The following is a 22,383-nucleotide window of genomic DNA, read 5'->3' on the forward strand; positions in this document are numbered from 1 at the left end:
CGAGTATTCTACTGGAAATCCTTGGATTCCTGCTAACTTTGCTCTCACTCAGGTGCCGGACTGAATGCCAAACCATTTCATGTCTCTCGTTCTATTCTCATGCTTTCATCAATTACTAATTTAAGGACCCACACAATTGGAAAGCTTCTGCAGAACCCTGCGTGTCCTGTTCATCAAAGATATGGTTAAACAATCGCTGCTATTTGCTGTGTAAGGGAAATGTAACATTTTGACCACAATATGATCATGCTCATTTCCCCGTTGATTGATCATGATTTACACTCATACAATTTTACCTTGATCATGCTGAATCCTGTAAAACTGAATGAATTTTGGCCTGACTGCTTTAACTAAGGCATTGTTGCCATGATCTAATCAGAATATCCTGACCTTTGACTTTGTAACAGCCCCAACCAGAAATTGCCACGATAGCTGAAACACTCAGCGGGCTTCCTCCATCACCAACTGTGCTCCACTGTCCTGTGGGGTTTGAGCATGCACACGGTTTCTACGAAGTCAAACACATGAACCAACATTCATTAATTTATTCCTTAAAGCGTTCAGTTATGTTCTGGCTCTCTTTAATAAGTACTTTTATACTCTGTCACGATTTTTCACTCCAGCAGAGGAGGCTGTTCTTCTCTTTGTCAAATCCACATAGACTTTAAATGTAATAGATGCCCGCAGTGTGTTTGATGTTTCCCAATAATTGTCATGGTCTACCTGCAAAGCAATAAACAAGAATCTTTACAGACATCCATTCATCAATTTCAGTATGTGTCGAATGTTCCTTCAATTGTTATACCATCGATTAAGCATATTTTTCCCAACGTAAGTGCTTTGGAAAAAGATGTGTATGGCATCAATACATGCATCTATGACTCATGTATTGCTTTTGCACATTATCACATACGTGCTTATGTGTGCCAATTCGCATAATAACTGCAGGGATGATCGTGTGTTTAGGTGGCTCTGCATTAATGCATGTCTTAGAGGCATTTCTGATGAAAAATGCATTGATATCCACTGTGTGTGTGCAGTATTGTGCATGCATGTAGAACTCTGGAACTCTTGCGCGGATTACCTACAACAAGGGGGAAAAGAAAAGAGAGAAATAGGTTGGATGTACTGTGCAGGTAAGGAAAGCTAGATTGAGGAGAAATGGATGGAGATGTGCGGAGAGGGACCGGAGATTAGAAAACTGAGAAAGAAGAAGGACGGAGAGAAAGAGAGGTGGAGAGAGGATGAGAAAGGGGATGATTAAAGAAGCAGTGCCGGATCATAACTGCAGTCAGGGCTTGGCTTGGTATCCTTTTCTGTCCCTGGGCTATTGGGATTCAAGAGAACAGCTTCCCTCTGTGTCAGGAAGCCCTGCCAGCACATTAACATGCTCATACTGCAGAGCTTCTTCCATAAAGTGACGGTGAGCGTGTGTGAGCGTGAGAAACACAGCCTGTGTGAGTGGACGTGCGGGCATGTGGCTGGGAGAGTAGGTGCATGTGTGCACTTGGCATGAGCTTTGATGTGTCTTGCGTCTGTTTGGTATCGGCGTGTTCGCTCGCAGTATCCCTTGCGGTACTCATCTGCAAACTAGAGAAGGCAAGAGCAACAAATCACAGCAAGAAGGGAGGAAGAGAGAAGGTAAGGTGATCCGTCTCTGTCGTCTCGGGACGGCGGAACGTCTCGCACGGTGCCTCTTTAACCATCAAAGCCCATTTCATTCTAACTTGTATAATCTTTTCCCGAGTAAAGCTCCTATTTCCTACCCCCCCCCCCCCTTTCTGGAAATAAACACAGCATAACCAATTTACCCAATCCATGCCAACAGTTCATTTTAATGTAAAAGACACAGAAAAAATCACAGCGAGCCGCCTGGATCAAAGCGGCATCACCGAGCCTTAATTGAACTGAGACCAATTATTTTTAATGAGTAGAGCTGAACGCCCCACTTCTGAGTAGGAGTTCCCTCGTTCTCTCCCTGGGACGACGAGAACAGAGAAACGAGTGGAGTCCCAGTGGCCCGTACCTTAAAAAACAACAGGCCAAACAAGAGGCAGGCAGAGAGGGAGGGAGGATATGCCTGGGATAAAGGATCAAGAATATTTTCACTCCGTGTGCTCATGAGTCTGCAAAAGACAAAGTCATACACAGGCTTGTTTAAAATAACAGCACAGGCCAGAAATAGGTGTCAGTGTTGTTGATGAAGCTAAATGCAAACACTTTTTTGGAGGGTAGCTGAATAACAATACATGCCGTTTGAACACAACTTAAAACTTACTGGTTACATTTAAGGAGACTTAAATGAGTCAAAGACACAATTAAAAACATGTATTCATTAATTTAAACATTATTATTATTATTTTTAAGGCAAAAGAAAGGGCTTTTTGAGGGTTTAAACCTGCTCAAATACTTCTACAAACTTTGCTGAACATTTTAAAGTGGTGAAAATGTACGTATTCTGGAGTATTTTGAAATCGGCCTGGCTAAATGGCTCAACAGCGCCACCTGGAAAGCAACCCCTAGGTTTCCCTTCGACCGATCTTCACAAAAATCGGTTCACAGGTGTATCATGACCAGACAAGTAAAAAAGTCTCATGGAGCATTATGAAAAATGCAAGAGGAAGCCCGCCATTTTGGATTTATTGGCCATTTTGGCAACTTCCCGACGGACGGACAGGCGGACCGATGAAACTGAATTTCTTTCACTAGATCCAGATTTTTCATACTCATTCATACATTTTAGTTCATTAAACAGGAAAAGGTCTATGAATAATAATCTGAGAAATCCATGAAAATCTTGAAAAACACCCTCTATCTCTATCCCTATTCCTGGATACGCTCCCAGATCCACACCAAAATCTAATAGATTCTCATTTGGGTCAGGTCCCAGACCTCCACAATATTTAAAGGAAATTGGCTTTTTTATTTTTATTTGCACAATCCTGCCAAAAACAACTCTCCTTGTGGAGGTGGAAATAAGATCTGAAAAGGGTTAAACTTTTTGAAAACTCTAATTCTGGTAAATTCCCTTTTCATCATGCAATTTGCATTTACGTTATTTGTTATTGCTTTTGAATAATAAATCTGAGTGATGTCACTCTTCAAGGTAATAATAGTTGGACTATCAGTACATTTCTCTCCAGGGGAGATTTGAATAGTGGTTTTGAGTCCAAGGTTGCCTGAGAAAAGGGGGAAGGTGGTAGCGGAGAACAGGTGGAGACGAGGAGAGAAGCAAAGGCCAGAGGCAGAGATGTAGATGGAGAGAAAAGGAGGAGAAAGTGGCCTTCAAGCTGTTTCCAGGCCTTGCCCTCCCGACGTGTCTCTAAACAGATGAGCCTTACCGACTCCCATGGGTGTCCAATCAGCTGACCTTGACTTGTTTCTGTTCTTTGTGAAAAAGTCAATTACAGAGGCGGATGCATTTTTACCGTTGTGTATTTCTGATATATTTTGCTTCAGAACACATGATCACAGCTTCTGTAAGGTTTGACCAGACACATATGGCATGGCACTAGGAGTAAAGTCAGTAACAGCAGTCAGTGGGTCCACCACTTTGGTTCAGACTGAAATATGAATGAGCTTCAAGATATTCATGGTCCCCAGATGATGAATACCACCGATTTGACTATCAGACAGTTTAGTTTCATCCTGAAGACGAAACATACACAGTTTAGTGATCCCATCACTTTTCCTTCAGGGTCCAGAGTCTATATTCAGACTTATTTTAAGAAGTATATTTGATTTTCCATATAATCAACCCTACAGACTTTGGAGAGCGCTTACTTTTGCTCCAACGCCATCATGACTGCCACATTTGCCAGTAACCATTGTCATTGCCAGCGAGGTTATGTTTTCACCCCTATGTGTTTTTTTGTTGGTCAGTGTGTATATTTTTTGGTCATATTATCATGAAACTTAGTGGAAGGATGTTTTATGGGTCAGAGAAGAAACCCATTCAATTTTGGTGCAGATCAGGGAGAGGAACCAAAAATAATTTATCACCTCAGGGGCATTTCTTTGATATTTTTACTGATTATCAGAGAAAAATTCATGGATTATGATGAAAAAAATCTGGTATATTTAGGACACTACTTCTATAAGTGTGTGCAATTTGGTGCGGCATGATTCGCTCTAAAGGGAGATATGTGCTCTACTTCCATGCAACTTCTCTCTTTATCTCATCATAAGTAACTACACACTTGTGTCCCTATAGATTGCAGTGCTGCTCACAGCTCAGCTGTTTACTGTAACTAAAGAAAACAGCACAATAAAAAAGACGAGAGAACAAAGTACCCCTCCTCCAACTCTGCTGTTCTCTGGGCTGCAGCCATCGCGCAGGAGAGAGAACATAAGCCACGTCCTGAAAGTCAGGGGAGCCTTCCTCCTCCTCCTCTTCCTCCTCCTCATTCTCCTTGCAGACGGCACGGAAGGTCTGTTTCCATGACAACGGGAGAATTAAGGGCAAGGGCGCGCCATCCCAAAAATGACAACGGATTTAGGGGCCGGCGAGACGATAACTCAGCCCCGGTGAATTGACATTGGATTTTCTGAATCTGACTGAAGTGCATTAAAAAGCCCCAACACTGATGGATTTAGTTCCTCTGCTTATCCTGCTGTTTCTCTTGTTGATGCAAGGAGAGACGCAAATAAAGAGGATCAAATACACACACTCAGTCAGGCACATCGACGACACTGAATCAATCACCGCGTGAAAGTTTTTGATAACATAGTTTTTATTCTTAAACAATCACTAACTTCATTCAGATTTTTATTATCAATGCATATTTTTTATTTCATCTCACAATTCATAATGCATATATGAGCGTGTTCCGATGCAGTGAAATCCTCTGCAAACGTAAAAGTAACACATGATACTTGATACCACATACAACCGAAACCTTCGCTCACCCTGTCATTCGTCGATGAACCCACCAAAAGTGCTCTGCGCTGCTGCTCAACTGTTTTCACCTCCTTTCTTTTACTCATCTCCTCCTCAAGTCCTCTCGTTCAACAGTTCACACCGAGTACATCCAATTTCATGCATTGCTTTGAGGCCACATGTATCTCATTTGCACCAATATAAACCTCTATAAAAAACATTCTGATATATGCTGGTCTTGCCTGTCGACTTTCAAAGTCAAATATACTGTGTGTATCTCTGTGATGCTGTAGGTGCTGTGGAAGTTGAACTAATCTATCATTAGCTCTTGCAGGTTATTTGCACCAGCGATGGATCCGGGCCCCAGATGGAAGACTCTCCCGGATCCATGATGATATATCACTGCGCTTTGCTCTGAATGTGTGCTATTGAGTGTACATACCACCAACCCAGCACAACATTTCCAAACAGTAACAAGAGAGATGTGGGAGCTCTCGCTACAAATACTGATCAAAATGTTGCAGTAAAAAGTTTTTACCTACTCTCCCCAAATTTGGAACATTCTCCTCCCTGCTCTCACCTCAAAACCAAAGCTAACATCAACTTTTACAATCATGCAATGTTCATGCTTTGTCAGGCCTCCTCTTGTCCCTTTATCAAACTACCTAACCTGGCTAAGCTTAGCTGTACACCATCCTTAAAATAACAAAAACACCATTGACCCCAATCCTGACCTCTTTAAACACCACGCAGTGGCCAGGCTTTCTGCGATGGGTGCTGGAAGACAGGCTGTTAGCCTTTACTCATCTCGCCCCATTCACAGAACTATAGGAGGACTTCCTGAGTTGGACGAACTAATCGGGGGAACAGGAATGAGTTATGAGAGTGTACACAGCCTGTGCAGTGTACTGGTCAATCCACCTACTCATACACAGACCTGACTTTCCACAATGGAGCAAATGGCTCCTTTCATGGGTCACAAAACCAGGACCATGTCCGAGAGAACAAACAGCTCTCACTGGGATGGAAACACGCCCTTCCTCGAACCTAGTTAACTCCAGATATACTGGATCCTCAGTAAAGCGCTCTGCTTCTGTTGTGACGGGAAAGTCTCTGTGATAGAGACATCACAACGACGATATCAACAGGTCAAGTCAGCGGATGATTAAACAGTCAGCCAATCAGACCTGTGCTGAGGAACCAGTCATGCTTTCACAATAAAAGTAACAATCGCAGACTTGTCTTGGAAAAACATTAAAAAGACTTCCTCTTTATCAAGGATTATTTCACAATTCGTCCGTAGAATTCAAAAGCATGAATGCTGTCGTGTAGGTACACTTGAGGAGTTGTGGTTATAATCTAGATTATCAGTGGAAAGAAAAGGGGTCTGTGTTTCTTGAGGTGCCAATGTGATGTGACCTTTTTCTGGCCATGGCTCGTAGTGCTGATGCTGGTCTTCCTCTCAGGTTTTGGAGAGAATAGTAGACGAGTGTGAAGATCTCTTTATCTAAAACCTAGTAACCCTTGCAAAGTTTACTGAAACAGCTTAAAACACTTTTACCCTTGATTCAGACTTTAACCTCCTCAAACAGCTTTCTTCATCAGTCTTCATGGCCAACAATCACAGCGATGTGTTGTCAGCTTATTAGCGTATTATACTCAACCGCTTGCTATTATTTTGCTTTTTATCAGTCCTGTCCCGTCATGGCAGGACAACGCAGGGGAGTTCATGTCCGAGTATTTCAAACAGCCCCGTCTGTCCATTTAGTCTCATTTAGTCTAACGTACAGTACACACCTGAGTATTATATCCCACCCTAAGCGCTCTGTCTCAGTTCAATACGGAGAACTATCAAATACATTCAGTCTTACCCTCACACCAGAGCAGGTAGTGAGACAATACATTGGAGATCAAACTGTGAGAGAAAACAAAATATAGGAGTAATAACAATCAAATCAAAACTTTCTATGATCTCAAAAACAAAGCTATAACCTTATGATGATGTAGATATTACTGACGGCAATAACACCATAAAGCATATGAGAGTGCAATAGCATTTAGATAAAAAAAAACTCACCTTATGAAAATTGAACATGTATTAAAGCTTGTTTTTCACAGCATAAATTGGAAATGATAGATATTTGTATTTGTGTGAAGAGAGACCACCATTCTTTGTTTATCACAGCTTTTTTTCTTTTTTTGCATAAAATGTTGGTCAAGTCCTGATTGAAAATATTCTTTTTTTCATATATATATATATATATATATCCTCTGGTTTCATATTAATTCATCTAAAAGTATTTCACAGGCAAGAGTTCAGTTTTTTTGTCATCTCGGGTGTACAGTAATACGTAGCTCCCTTCTTCAGAGGGGATGGTGGTATGTATCTTGGTGGGGGGGCGGCGAGTATTCCGATGACCCCCGCCCCTTGAGTCAGGATGAGGCCACTCCCCCATCCCCGCTGGAAGCCCCTCCCCTTTGCTGCTATGTGGAATCCTGATTGACAGCTTTCCCTCCGTTCATGGTGGGAGTCCCTGAGCTCTTTCTGGAGCGGTGCTTGTCCTCTATCTCATGCAGTGACGGCTCCCTGTACATACAAACTGAGGTGGAGATGCCGGGGGAGAAGAGGGGAGGAGAGGAGAGAAGAGAAGAGGAGAGGAGAGGAGAGGAGAGGAGAGGAGAGGAGAGGAGAGCAGAGGAGAGGAGAGGAGAGGAGAGGGACAAAGAGGGGGAGGAAGTCAGAGAGGGGACAATGGAGATTGGAGAGATGGATGTGCAGACGGAGACAAGGTCAGGTGTGAGGCTGGAGGGACAATTATACCAGGCTGGGAGTGATAAGATGGATATTTTGGACCAAGTCAGCACTTTTTTTCCACATAGCCTGACAAGTTCTCATGATAATATCTATCAAACGAAAATACGTTAGAGGTTATATATCTACAACAGTAAGATCACAGAAGTATCATTGAAAATAGTCTGAGGCTAGATAGTCATCTAGCTTCAAAGTGCAACTTTCTAAATTTAATGATTAAATAGTTTATCCTTCTTGGTCAGAATATTTCCTGTGCCATAAAATGTTGCGTAAAACCAGCACTTCAGGGCTCATTTATGACCAACATTAGATATGTGGATGGTGCCTCCTGTCAATATAGTGCGATAATATTGTTCTTATTTGTGCACATCTTCTGAAAGCTTCCGGACAAAACAGAAAAAAAGGAGCAGTATCACTAGAAATCGTGGGGGTCAGTGTAGCCAATACTTCAAGCAACCAAAGGACATGAGGAGAAAATTTCAACGATGGCTAAACTTTATGAAAGGTAACAAATGCTTCACTATGTGCTGCCCTCTAGTGGACGCATCGCTTAACATGCTCATACTGCATACCCTTCATGCCAAACCTAGCATGAAGGTTTGGCATGTTGACGGTTAAATTTTTTTAAATGCACGTCTCTCTTTTTGTAAGTAAAGGCAGCATAAATAATCTCTCATAATGTTGCTGTGATAGCTTATATACAGCCACTAGGTATTTAGCCTTTTATACTATATAGGGCGAAAATCAAAATGTTAATGGTAGTAATAATATGCGCAATTTATATTTAAGACGGACAAAATATGCATTAAGACAGGAGGGTTATTTTGAAATTATTAAACAACAAAAAAATGTCATACCTTCAATGGGCCTGGGCACAAAGTGTGATGAGGGTTTAGTCTTCTTGACCCGATTGCCCTTCATGACTTGCCCCTCCTTGGTGAGGCCGAGGAACCAGGCTCGGCCCGACTCCTGCTGTCGGTACACCGTGGACGAGTAGATCACGTAGTAGTTCTCGAAAACAGACTCCTTGAACTTGCACTCCGGTGTGAACATTTCCTAAGAACAGATGGCCAGAGGAGTGGAGCGGAGGACACAGATACGGACATTAAGGATCAGAGATATAAATCAGTGCGCACAGATAAAACCTCATTTGCATCCACATAAATATAAAAGACACATGGAGAGGCAGCATGGCAGTCAGAAGATTTTAGATAATGAAGTGTATCTGGTTTACTCTGCCAATACTGTCTTTCATTAGTAAGCTTGTGTACATTGCCAAGTTCAGGAGACATACTATATTCACTCACTCACACACACACACACACACACGCGCACACACACAGACACACATCCTCCCAAGTAATGAGAATGATAGACTAATTAAAATGACAATGACCAGTGGAAGATTTTTATCTCGGCTTCATTAACAAAGTCCGTGAGAAAGTCAAGGGGACCGAGAGGAAGTGGAGGCGAATGTCAGTAAAGATGGAAAGATCCAGATACTGGAGACACTGCTGTGACTGAGTGCAGAGCCAGATTATGGCCATGACGATGCCAGAGAGGAAACAATGTTCCTAGTTCTCTCAATCATTACAGATCCAAGCTGCAGGAATGTTGGGTAATTTGTTAAATATGACACGCAGTGAATTCTAAATATGAAATCTCTTGCTCTCCCTGTAGTCTGAATATCTCCTGTCTGCAAAAGGTGAGAATACAAACCCACTCCAGACAGGTTCAAGGTCTGTGAAATCATGTGCATCCACAATAGATGCAGGTGATGTGGAACAGCATGGCTCGTTGGATGATGGGTCGTCTCAGTTTAGGCAGACTTTGCATTATATGTGTGAGTGTGTGCCTGTGTGAGTTTTGGTGTTGGTGCCATATTTCATTCATTGATACCTGCTGCAGGATTCTGTGCCCTTTTAAGGTTGTTCGCTTGACTGACAGCCCAATTCTACTTCCCGCTGGAGGTGACTGTTTACGTGTTTGGGTGAGCGTGCGTGTGGTTGTGTGTGTGTGTGTTTGTGTGTGTGTGTGTGTGTGTGTGTGTGTGTGAGAGAGACAGAGGGAGTGGGAGAGTCTTTGAAAGAGTGAAGGATAAAGAGTGGCGGAGAGGCGGAGACAAATTTTCGGTAAAGGGATAGGGTTCCCAATTCACAAAACACATAGTTATCTGTTGTAGCTTTGTAGACTGTGTTTATTTGTTTAACCAGGTTTTTGCATTTATATGTTCTCTGCCTGCATCAATAGAGATGAACTGAAAGTGAAAATGCCTTTCTAGGATATATAGCACTTCTTACTGAAGAAATATGACCCTGAGACGCCTGCGGATTATCCAAAGTAAGAGTGACACTGACTCTGAAAAAAAGTCTCTGCCAGTTGTCAAAACTATGATCGCTACAAGCAAACTTTAATTCAAATAAATCTCATCAGAAACCTGGGCAGACTGAACCTAATCTCCATCCACAAGTCGGGATAACACTGAACGTAACTGAGGAAAATATGTCTTTCTGTAATTTTGGATCAACTGACAAAGTGGCTCTGCTTATAGGATCCACCTCATATAATTAAAATATGTAGCGTGTTCTCTGCATTGTGGAGCGCACCCAGCAGACATATTCATTTGTGCATGACCATACCTGGCAAATCAAATCCTTTGTTCACTTTCCTTTTGGCTCAGTTTTGTTCTCCACCAACTCAAAACCACCACCCATTTTTAAGCACCGAGATTTTGTGCTGAAAACATCTTCTGGCTGATGGGATCACTTAGAACAAATCACAACAGCACAGAGAGACTCTAAATTAATGCATTGGGAGAAAGCTCTGAAGAGCAGAGGGGAAATGCTGAGTCTGGTGATGAACCTCCGAGGTTTGTATAAAAGTTAGTAAGTTCTGCAAAAACAAAGCTTTTGTGTGTGTGTGTGTGTGTGTGTGTCTGTGTGTGTGTGTGTGTCTGTGTCTTTGCTGTACGCTGGGCCATTTCTCGGAAAATGAGTCATAATGTCTGTGACTGCTCATTTATAAGACACAGCGGGGCACAGCAGGCTTTGTAAAGGACTCGGGGAAGGTGAGGTCAAGTGGTCGGCGGCAAGGAAACGTCTCGCTGGTCGGCGAGGGGAGAGGCTTCACGGTGAAGTGGTTATCTGGGCCGGCTGACACCCTGTCAAAGAGCAGACATCTCTCCCTCCGTCAGGGCATCGGGGGTGTTTGGGTGTGAACATATGTGTTTGTGTGGGCAGGGGGGAGCGGGTGATAGATACAAACCAGCAGGCTTTCTAGCTTCGTCTGTTCGGAGCCGAAATCAGGCCGTGCACACGCACATACACACCCACACAAAGACATTAGTGCTCTCTGCTATCCTACCCTTCACAACCAGCCACTTCGCTTTGCTGACACACTGTAGAATCCCCTCTAAATGTGTCCACAAGGACAACACTCTGTTCCCGTCTGTGACAAGGCTCGGAGCGGTATAGAAAGCACCCAGGCCGTGGCTTGGAAATGATAGGGGTGGAATGTAAGTGACTTTGAAATCTTTGACAAAGTGCCTTGTTTGCGGGTGACTGAGAGGAAATATGAGGTGAAAGAGACGGGGCAAGATTTTTTCCTGATTAATGGGCTGTGCCTAATGGACATGCTAAAACCACAGAACCATGCGGGGAAAGAAATGGACTAAAATACCAATTGGTGAACTGGGCACTTATTTACACAGAGTCAATGCAGCGCACGTGTTTAAAAATGCACGCCAACAGGTTTGCCCTATCACTTCCTTGGCCAGGAATACATAATCAGCTAAAATTGTCCCTGCTGCAAAAAAACAGGGAAGATTTAGGGAAAAAAGTGATGCCACATTTCAAACTGCCCTTAGTGATGGTAAACTGATTACAAGGACACTTATTTATATTCTGTGGGGATGTGAAGGATATAGGGGCGAAGGACTTGTTAGCGAAGCTGGGCACATGAGACTGCTGCCATTAGGGGTCCCAGCGGGGAGCTTAAGATAAATAAACACAGAGGTCAACCTGAGACCTGCTGAATACCCCCCCCCCCCACACACACACACACACACACACACCGGAGGTGGAGGTAGAATACAGGCCTATAAAATATTTCAGCAGTTTAACACAAAGCACTTTCCAAGGATTTATATATTTTTATTAAAAGAATGTCGGCTGAACTTACAACTATTGCTGCTTATTTCAAATATGTGATTTCACAGGCACGGATCTTATGCAGGTCTGGTGAAGAAATGCAAATGTAAAGTGAATGCAGTTCATAAAACCTGAAGGAGATAAGACAAACCAGAAGAGGTGCAAACAGTTTCAAGTACATGAGGTGCTAGCTACGGGTGTGATGGTTACTGCCAGTAAGTTCGACAAACGACCATGTCTGTCAGAGGGAGGCGGCTATTCCACGGTTGAACAGCTGTGGTGCTTATGCCCAAAGCACCGGATAAAGCTGGAGAACATGGACTATGATAGTCAATGTAAACATGGATGTAAACAATGCAGGGTTTCCAAGAAGTGACTTCACAAACACCTTATGAGGATGAAACCGCGTTTAACACGTTCATCCATGCAACAATAGTGGCTGCAAATGTTAATGCGTGACAATGAATGTAAGCTGTGACAAAACGGCTTTCTGTGGCCCTCGCAGTAATAAAACACGACTGTAATAAACATGACACGGAAGTTAAGTTAGGAGCTTTCTTGTGTTTTGGTGGCATGGCTTTGACAAGTGGGCCGTCGGGAGGCGGTGGGATGGAAGCATATTGTAGCCTGCTTTCGCTATAGCTTTTCCAGGCTTATACCATAAATTATTAAATTGTGTAATATTACTGTTATGGCTGCCAGGACTGCAGGGTCACCTAAACAATGTTCTCTCTCGAGTTATTATGAGATTTATCTTATGCTATTCATAATGGGGTCTGTGGATTAATGATGTCTTAGTCCTTGGAGTCCGTTGCAGCACAATGTCAAAACACAACAATAATTTAAAAAAAGGACACTGTATAACTGAGGAGCTTTTTTTTTTGTCTGGATGAACTGACATTATATATGTACGCTATAAAATATGTTGCATGTTCTCTCGTGTTTTGGCGCAACAAGCTGGAGGAAAAATAAACTTCACCTCACACAACCTGATAGCAAACACATCAGCACACCCAGTGGACACATTCGTTTGAAGACATGTCTGCGGCTCCATTTTGTTCTCTGCCAACTCTGAGCCACAGAGACGTATATTCAGCGCCTTTCTTGGATGTGTCAGAGCTTTTATGCTGAGGAGAGCTGCTGGCTGATAAGATCACAGAGCCCAAATCACACCAGCACAGTTATAAGCAGTAAAGGTGCTCGAGGTTCACCAAACCGCTGAGATTTACTTTCGGGTCAGACATTATCTGTAACAGCTGGTTACATGTGGCTCAGTCGGCTACAGGGTGTTTTAACGCTGGAGTCCGTTTCCACACAATGTCAAACACCGCGATAAAAAACAAAACAGCATATTTAAACAGATATGAGTGAGTTGATGTTTGTGGGCTGTGGGCTTAAAGAAGGTGGTGTGCAAAGTGAATGAAGCATTACGCAAGAGAGCAATATGTAATGGATATAAAACTGGGTTGCCAAAAGAACTGGGTTGAACGCATCCTGAATCCAAATCAGTTTCTCGGCTCCACCCTAAAGGGCAGGCAGCTCTGTAGCTCTGCATTAAGCAGCCCTGCTTGCTGTGGATAGGTGTCCTGTGACTCTCTGGATGTGGGGAGGACGTATGACACTGAGACTCTGGTTTATCAGAGAGATCCTGACTCGGTGAGAAGAATCCCTGCCCTGCCACCGAACTCCCATCGAGCTCATTGTTATTCTGGGGGAGATTCAGGTCGGGGATTGTCTAGACATTACTTAAACTTAAAAACTCTTGTTCTCGCTTTTTCTATCTGCCCCTCGCTGTTTATCCTACTCGCTTTATCTTTTTCCTCTTCCTTTCCTCTGTAACTCAATCACTCTGCAGCAAGGGGCTGCTCTGTCCTTTAAAAAAGTCCTGTAGAGACGACGTCGGTGGCCAGTGGCTTAATTCAAACCCCAACACAAACCAATGCCCAAATAATAAAATACTTTTTCGAGATTAGTGCTACAAATTGTCTTCCTCCTCTCAATTTTCTTTTCCCATTCTCTGCAGTGAGCATTGTCCCTATCTGCCATTGTGACTGTCAGCACAAACAAACCCCTGTTCAATGTTGATGCACCCGAGGGCCTACGCAATTAGTTTAATAATCCATAAGTGTATTGACTGATGATTCACCAACAAATTTATATAATTGATTCATTATTGATTGATTATTATTCAGGTCTGTTATTGAGCAGAAATGCAAAACATCCGCTGTTACAATGTCATTCAAATAGGCCCCTTTCACAATTTTATACACTAAATAATTAAGTGATGAACTGAAACAATGAAAATAAAAAAAATAAGTAATTATTAGTGTGGCCACTAAATGGGAACGGTTTTGAAATTGCATCAAACTGCATTATCGTTGGCATGCATTAATACTAATAAAGGTCTATTTAATTTTTCCATAATTCCCTCTGCACCGAATAGCAACTTGTGGGGTTGTTAACACATTTTTTTTAAAGAGGCAATCTATTCTTTTTATATGTCTATATTACTTTGGAGCATGGAATGTGCGTATCACGTACGAAACAGCTACGCCAGCTCAGGTCATACAAGATCTTCAGCAAATGGTGATGACTGACCTCGACAAGATGGGTCTGTTATGTGGCAAAGCATCAGACAAGGCACAAGACCGGGACGGACCACTGATATGTCCTGATGCATCCAAAACACACACACACACACACACACACACACACACACAGCATGTGACTTTCTGAGAGTCAACTCACAAATCTCCATTATTACTATCTGTCACTCAACACAAATCTGAAGCCCTGACCTTCCACACCAACTGCCACTCACTCATCCCTCAGGGCCCTCATTGAAGATTTAACTTTCACACATTATTATCTGACACAAATAATAAACAGATAAAGTATGCGTTTGTGAGGAGAGAGAGACAGATAGATGGAGAAACAAATAGACAGGTAGAGAGACAGATAGACAGACAGATAAAAAGAGAGAGAGAGAGAGAGTGAGTGAGAGACAGACAGACAGACAGACAGACAGACACACAGACACACACACAGATAGATAGATAGATAGATAGATAGATAGATAGATAGATAGATAGATAGATAGATAGATAGATAGATAGATAGATAGATAGATAGATAGATAGATAGATGGATAGATGGATAGATGGATAGATGGATAGATAGATAGATAGATAGATAGATAGATAGATAGATAGATAGATAGATAGATAGATAGATAGATAGATAGATAGATAGATAGATAGATAGATAGATAGATAGATAGATGGATAGATAGATAGATGGATAGATGGATAGATGGATAGATGGATAGATGGATAGATGAAGGGAGAAACCAGAGAGACAGAACAGTGGTTGCTGCTGTGCACTAAACTAGGTCATATTGAGAAATGTTATAAATAATGGAAGGGAACTCTTCATTGTAGATGCTCAGCCCCCACGCACTCCATCGCTAAACACTACACACAAGCGTTATCACCCCGCTTGCCCGCTGTGAGGTCTGCACTCCAGGCTCGAAAAGGTAACGATAAACCGACCAGCAAAAAACGACTATAAGGACCTCCACATCTAGATTAAGGAGTTTGATCGAGCAGCTTCACAGAGCAGCAACTAAAACAACGTCTCATCTCCGACACAGTGAAGGTTAAGCTTGTCACATTCCCTCACCTGACAAGACGGTGTAAAGAAGCAGGGAGCGGGAAAAAGGAGAAAGGAAGGAGAGTAAGGGAAGTATAGGAGGATAACCCACAGTAATTATCTCCCAAGAGGATGTGAGGGGCGTGGGGTGTGTTGGGGGGTGGTGGTGGATTTCGCAGATGTTAGGAAAACAAAACAAGTTGAAACAAACAAGCAAGAAAGAAACTTCATAGTTTGGAGAGGCAGAAAAGTAATGGAGACCTTGAATGAAAGAGAGCGGGAAGGAAGGGGGGGGGGCGCAGGATAAATGATAATAGAGTAAAAATTAGTAAGTATGAGGAATGATAGTGAAGGCCTCGTATAGCTGTTATTGTACCACAGCACCTTTCATGAATAAATAAGTAACGGAAATGTTCTCCCTTACCGTCCTCCTGAAACACTACATCTGAATTGGTAAATTAAACAGGTAAATAACAAGGATTAGAGAGAGAAGCCAAGAGCATCTGTTCTTTCATCCAAAGGTCTACGTCTTAAATTGGCCTCTTTACGAGCACTCTGTGGCTCTGCAAGCTAAAAAGTCTGCCACCCACACAAAAACGCTTACCAACGCATGCTAATTCTCCTCGCCTCAGGACTGAGAAACCGGACATCCTCCATATGGCAAGTGAGCGCCTCCGCTTTACTGCTTTTTTAATAGGGGGTTTTGAACCGCGACATATCCCGACAAATTCCCACTGCAATAGAGAGGTAACAAGTTGGTTCCTGCGCCCGTAAAAATGGCGATTAAAAAGACAAACTTAATGCTGCCTGTTTGACACAGAGAGACTGAATCATTTGTAATTAATAATAAGTACGTACTCTGATGCCAATGATGATTTTATCAAGGGTGTGTGTGTGTGTGTGTGTCTGTGTGTGTATATGTCTTTCTATAGTTATGAGGGACAATTTCGGGTTAAATACCATCATTGTTCAGGGTTGTTTAAGGGTTAATACTTGGTTTTACGGTCAGGGTTAGGGTTAGCCATTTAGCTGTGATGGTTAAGGTTAGAGTTAGGGGCTAGGGAATGCATTATGTAAATGAGTTTCCTCACAACTGTTGAGAGACGTGCATGTGTGTGTTTGTGCAAGCATCAATATCTATAGTTCTGAGTGTCCATTTTGGTTTAATTCCATCATTGTGAGGACATTTTGACTGGACCTCACAAATTCAATGGGCTGTTTGGTATTACGGTTAGGGTAACAATCAGGTCTAGATTAGGGTTAGGGATAGGGTTAGGCATTTAGTTGTGTGTTTGTGAGTATGGAGAGTCATGCAGAGTGCCCAACTCGCTCAGTTTAATACATTAAAAGATTGCTGTCTGGCCTCAACTAAACTTTAATTAGACAGAGATAGGTGGGTGGAGAGTTATTATGAGCCTCATTGTAAGCTTGTGAATTCTGCTCTTGTTTCTGCCTTTCGTTCTGAATGAGTGGGTCGACCTGGATGAGTCACAACGGCCTGTGCATTCACTGTACGTCCTCCTGTGAACCTGTGAGTGCTCATACATCTGCCGAGGCACCGAGCTGAGCTCCCGTTGCACTGAATTTAATCGACTCCGCAATTACTCAAGTGGGCATTTTAAAAAATACATCATGTGCAGCTATTCATCTGGCCCGCTTCTAAATGTTCTCCTGTCTCTGCTGCGGTAAAGCGCCTCACTTAACAATAAATCCACGGTGGAATACGGCAGACGCTAGCCTCACTCTGTCCTTCATTTTATAAAAAAAAATTTCAGCTCTTGCACGTCGTTCATCGGGACCGTCTGCCGATCAGACCGAGTTTTAACACAGCCCTCCCATCCTCCTTTTCCCCCAGTAGCTATATCTTCAGCTAGATTAGAAACAGTGAGACTGGAGGTTATGTAACTATGCCAACTATAGGGATATCTTCCTGTCTCTGTATCTCTGTCTGTCCCCACCCCATTTCTCGAGCTCGTTGCCTCTCTCTCTCTCACACATGCACTCAAACACTCCTTTCCTCTGCAACTCATTTAGACTCAAAACGTGCTGCAGAACCATGACTTCATCCTCGATGCAAAAGCTGCAGCTCCACACCTGACATCAGTGACTGCGTCCACCCCCACCCCTGCACCAACAGCCCTTAGCCTGTGTGCTGTCTCTAACTTCCTCTGCTAATAAAACATCCACCATCACAATATTTACTCCCCCGCTGAGTCTTGATTTGTCTTTTCATTTCTCCAAGCCATGTGTTGGACTCTAATGAACATTTGGCCAACGTTAAAAAAATATTAATTCAAATTAATTCCTGAACCAAGACTGCCTTGATATAATAAGGGATATTTGGGTGTGTGGTTTGCTTTCATGACAGCAGGAATCCTGGATAGATGTCAGGATGAAAGTGGAACAGAGAAGCATCATTTACATCAAAAGACCGTGGAATTTACTGGGATTTCTGTTTATAATGAAATATAATATAATGAGCCTCCATCAGTAGCCAGTAGAAGCATTTTATTTTTATTCTTTTTAATGGGCTGAGCCACAGAACTTGATGCCAAATTAAATGTAAAACATGTGCAGTGGTGCTTCAACAACAAAGGGGAGAATAAGTGCTCCGCAGCAGATCTGAAGAGCTCTTGAATAGAGCTGAGATGAAAGGGTTGGGAAGGGCTGAGTCTTTGCTGTAGTGGGATATTGGAAGAGACAACAAGCAGAAACAAAACACAACACGTGTAAATGAGCTAACGCACGCTGGCAACACAAACACACACAAACACACACATGCACGGGTTGTGTATCTTACCGAGCTGTAGAGCATGCCCTCGCCATTCATGCCGATGTATAAGCCACTCTTCAGGCCCTGGATGGCCACCACTCTCAGACCCACGGGAATGAGATTAAACAGGGCTGCAGAGAGGACAGGCGGAGGGAGGTATGGACAGATGCAAAGAGAGAGGGAGACAAAAGACAGATATCAGACAGAAATGACAGAATAGGACATTTGAGATTTCACGAAAGACTCTGATCTCTGTTGTTTTGCTTTCTGTCGGCACTAAAGTGAACAGTAAAGGTCATGGACAATGGAAACACTGAGGCACCCAAGTCTAACAGTGATGGATCAATCACAAGTCAGAAATCCAAAACTTTTCAGGTACTTGAAACGTTGTTTGGTATAATTTGGAAAAGCAACTTCTTGGAACAGCAACCTGGTAATTTAATTGAAATTGTCCACAGGACAAGTTACACTGATTTGCATTCATGTGACTTTGTCGGCAACAGCTCTTTGAACAGAACAGTAATTGCGATCGCCATCATATCGAAGGAATTGAGGCTGAACAGCAACAGTGACAAATGTCTAAACTTGTTGTGCTGAGTGTACCCACAACTGAAACCTTTAATTATGGCAAATTAAGTACCGTACTTCATGTTTCAACAATTATCCAGGTGAAATGATTCATTCTGAAAATGTCCACAGGGACATCCAGTTCTAAATGGCTCTGTACCTGCGGATCTGAGTTATTGTTATCTCTCTAGGTGAGTTCCAACGACTCTGCCGACTGGACTGTGATTTTTAACGGGCTTTGGTTTTGGTGAGGGTGTGAGGTCACTCTACATTCCTCAGGCTGCCTGTATTGTTGGCATGATTGTTCTTGCGAGTACGGATGGGGACTATCTGATAAAGCTGGAGAGACAAGAGGAGATGTGCCAACACGGGTCCGTCCTCCAAGCAGATTCAATTTCACTCAATAAATATCGACACACTGCTTTCGCTTGCCAATGGTGTCCCACTGCCCTCAGGCCACTGGTGTGGGTGATACACACTGACCCCTGTTGCAGTTAGGTATACCCTTGAGGGCTGGATGACTGGGGATGTGGCTCCATTTCCACCTGAAATCTTGTTTTCTCAGGCTCGAGGGCTGCCCTGATTGTTTCCTCATTTCATCTGTGGTAACGCTCCCTTTCCCCATTGGCCCGTTCCATTGCTCTTTTTGTTTTATCCGCTTTTCATGGCTGCTCCCTTTGTGCCCATACTGTGCACAGTTCTGTCACGTATCACTAAAACCAAGTAGTGTTCTGCGCCAGAGCCCATTCACCTATCAAAATATAGCTTTCTCTGAGATTTCCTATTTGCAGTAGGGCCCAAAATGATGCCCCAATTTGAAAAGTGGGAAGAAGAACGACAACACATAGTAAGACACTATTTATCTCTGCTCCAAAAAATGCTAGGCTGACGGGAGCTGTCTTTCTTCTAAATGTCTGGCTTTTCTCTATTTACTGTTCCACAAGTTGATGGATTCCATAATTCCAGCTGTTTGTACCTGGTGGCTCTTCTGAAGGTACAGTAATTGCTCTTTCCTCCTAATAACCTCAGAAAAGAGAACGTCCGGGCCGGGACAGAGAATTCCAAGGGGATCTACTATCGTCAAAGGGCCACACAAAATAGGTTTAAACAACCCAACAAAGCAAAAATCCTTGAAACAGCAAGTCTTCCGGTGGAGCAATAATCGGTTACAAGCAAAACAAGCAGGTAGGCTGAAAGAAGCGAATTTTATGTGAGGAATACTGGCGCAGCAGGAAATATTCCCTGCAGAAAAGGTTTAGTTAAAAAAAAAAATCTGAGCCAAACCCAGAAGGAGGTGTGGATATAGGTGTGTTACTTACATACTGTTTTTAATTTTACTTTCCTCACAGTTCTCTGCAAGAGTTGATTATGCATTTGGAATGAACACCTGGGTCTCCAAACCATAAAATTAAATAGTAACTTTCCTTCATCCCATCCATCAAACCTGGAGCACCAGATACAGGTGGAGGGGGGGCGCCTGATACCGCAGGTGACTCATATCTAGCACCATCTTTCTAGAGCCTCAGAGAGTGCAGGTAATTACTGAAGGCGATCAACTGACGACAATTTAATTAATAACTAAGCAAATTGGAACAAGGGCGTTAATTAATTGAATGGTGCTCCGTGACGCTTGCAGTGAGTTAAGTGTAGCCCTGCCAGTCAGCGATGCTTAAATCAGTTTTATGTGTAATACAGTAACAACCTGCTCTATCCCGTCACTCCTCACAATTTACTGAGTATGTTGGGTGGAAAAGGTTTCTATTAATGTCACTAATAAGATTGTAGCTGTTTGTCTGTCTGCCTGCCTGTCTGTCTGTGGATCTCATGTTTCGAGAACCGCTCACTTTATCGGCTACACACTTGCCGTGTGTACCAAGGAGGTGCAGTGACAATTTTGGTGCGAATTTGACAAAAGGTATGTTCAAAATGAATAAATATTTAAGTCACAGGCAACCAGCTCCCTGGGGCAGCAGCAGTTGGGACTCATAAGTGACAGACAACTGCAACGCCAACTGATTCTCCAGTTTGCAGTTCTGCACTCGGAGTCAACATCCTGTGAACTTTGAACAAGTGAACAGCTCTTTGTGCAGCAGCGCTGGTGCAGCTTCAGGGTTCTGTGGTTTCCTGCAGCCGGACTTTACTCTCCTTGGTTCAATTACTGCAGGTCTCTTTTATAGTTTTCAGAATGAAAAGCTGCAACCAGCGTCACCGCAGGCCAAACAAACAGCCTTATTCCAAACAGCTTGGTTCAGATAAGACACTGCACTAGTCCCACTGAGAGGATCGCAGCCATCTGTCAAATCCTCCTGATCTGTCGGCCCGTCTTTCTACAATCACTGGTCTGACTTCAAACTCGGCAGGTTCGTTGCTGAGGACAAAGCGGTGTGCAGCGTCATCATCCAGAGAATCTGCACATGCTGTTTCCACTGGTAACCACATTTAAGACGCAACCCTCTGATACTGTCACCGATGACATCATTGAGGTTGCACTCCCAATGTTTCAGGCACTCAACTAGTTTAATTAAAGCAGAAGGTGAGTTGTTTGTAATACAGCCGTTCAGTTGTGTCCTTGTCTCGGAGCTTGCTGTCATTCAGTGCAGAACTATAGTAAATTATAAAAACATGAAGTTGGCTGGCTCAGCTCGCCCCTTGTATGGACGGGGGCATCGTCATTCTCCTCAATCCCATCGCTTCTACTGAAACTCCCCCTGAAAATAAAAAGCCGGATTCTGCAGGTCAGAGGGTGGTGTGGTTCAAGGGTGGGGGTAATCTATTATTCTAATAATGCTGCCAGGCAATCAATAGTTCTGCGCGAGACCTGAATACCAAATCTTCTTGCTCCATTTTTATCTTATCTAATCACACTCTCTTGTTCCTCTATTGTTTCGGCCTCTGCGTCTTTCTGCTAAAAACATTTCCAATCCGTCTCGCTGAGCCTTCTCCTCCCCTCTGCTTTCCCTCTGTCTCTTCTGTCGGACTGTCTGAGCTTGAGGCATCTCACACAGAGAATTATTCATCGGGTACAAACGGAGAAGGTGGTATTTTTAGTTTCCTCTGGCTGAATTATTCACTGCATTCCTCCATCTCTGGGCCAGCGGGGCTGCTTAAGTAGAGGATTACCTTGAGGTGGGGAAACCCTTGTATACAACAAAAACCTCATCAGCCTAAACCTTAATAGGACACAATGGAGGTCAAAAAACGGCACAGGGAGTCAATGCATTACATGGATGTCATCATTGTTCCCCCCTCTCTCCATTAATCCTTTGTTCTTTGTTCTGGAGACTCTGATGCTCTGAGTAGTTCTCTCAGAGTATCTGTCTCCTCATAAAATATAAAACGGTGGGTGACAGGGAGGGACGTTTCTTTGCGCTGCATGACTGCTATGGTCCGGCAGTTTTGGCTACGGCTTCCTTAAAGATTGGCTTCTTTTTTTTTAAAGATAGGCCATGATTGATTTCCTGCCTTGCTTCACACCAGACTGGGAGAGTTTTTCATTATCACTTTGACGACCACTCTCTCCCGACATACGCCCATCAACAACAACTGGTTTTCA

At 43.1% G+C, this 22,383-nt stretch overlaps 1 protein-coding gene across 1 annotated transcript in view; it reads right to left on the reverse strand.

Moving 5' to 3' along the window:
• Positions 1-4,737: 4,737 nt before the first annotated feature.
• fgf12a (fibroblast growth factor 12a) overlaps positions 4,738-22,383 on the reverse strand; it is a 23,916-nt gene continuing 6,270 nt past the window's right edge. The window contains exons 4-6 of the mRNA XM_062403590.1: positions 18,291-18,394; positions 8,549-8,747; positions 4,738-7,479 (exon numbers count right to left, since the gene is read on the reverse strand). Of these exons, the coding sequence (XP_062259574.1) occupies positions 7,364-7,479; positions 8,549-8,747; positions 18,291-18,394 (419 nt within the window). The 3' untranslated portion in view covers positions 4,738-7,363. The remainder of the gene's footprint in view (positions 7,480-8,548; positions 8,748-18,290; positions 18,395-22,383) is intronic.

This window comes from Platichthys flesus, chromosome 14 (assembly GCF_949316205.1).
Source record: "Platichthys flesus chromosome 14, fPlaFle2.1, whole genome shotgun sequence".
Lineage (NCBI taxonomy): Eukaryota > Metazoa > Chordata > Actinopteri > Pleuronectiformes > Pleuronectidae > Platichthys > Platichthys flesus.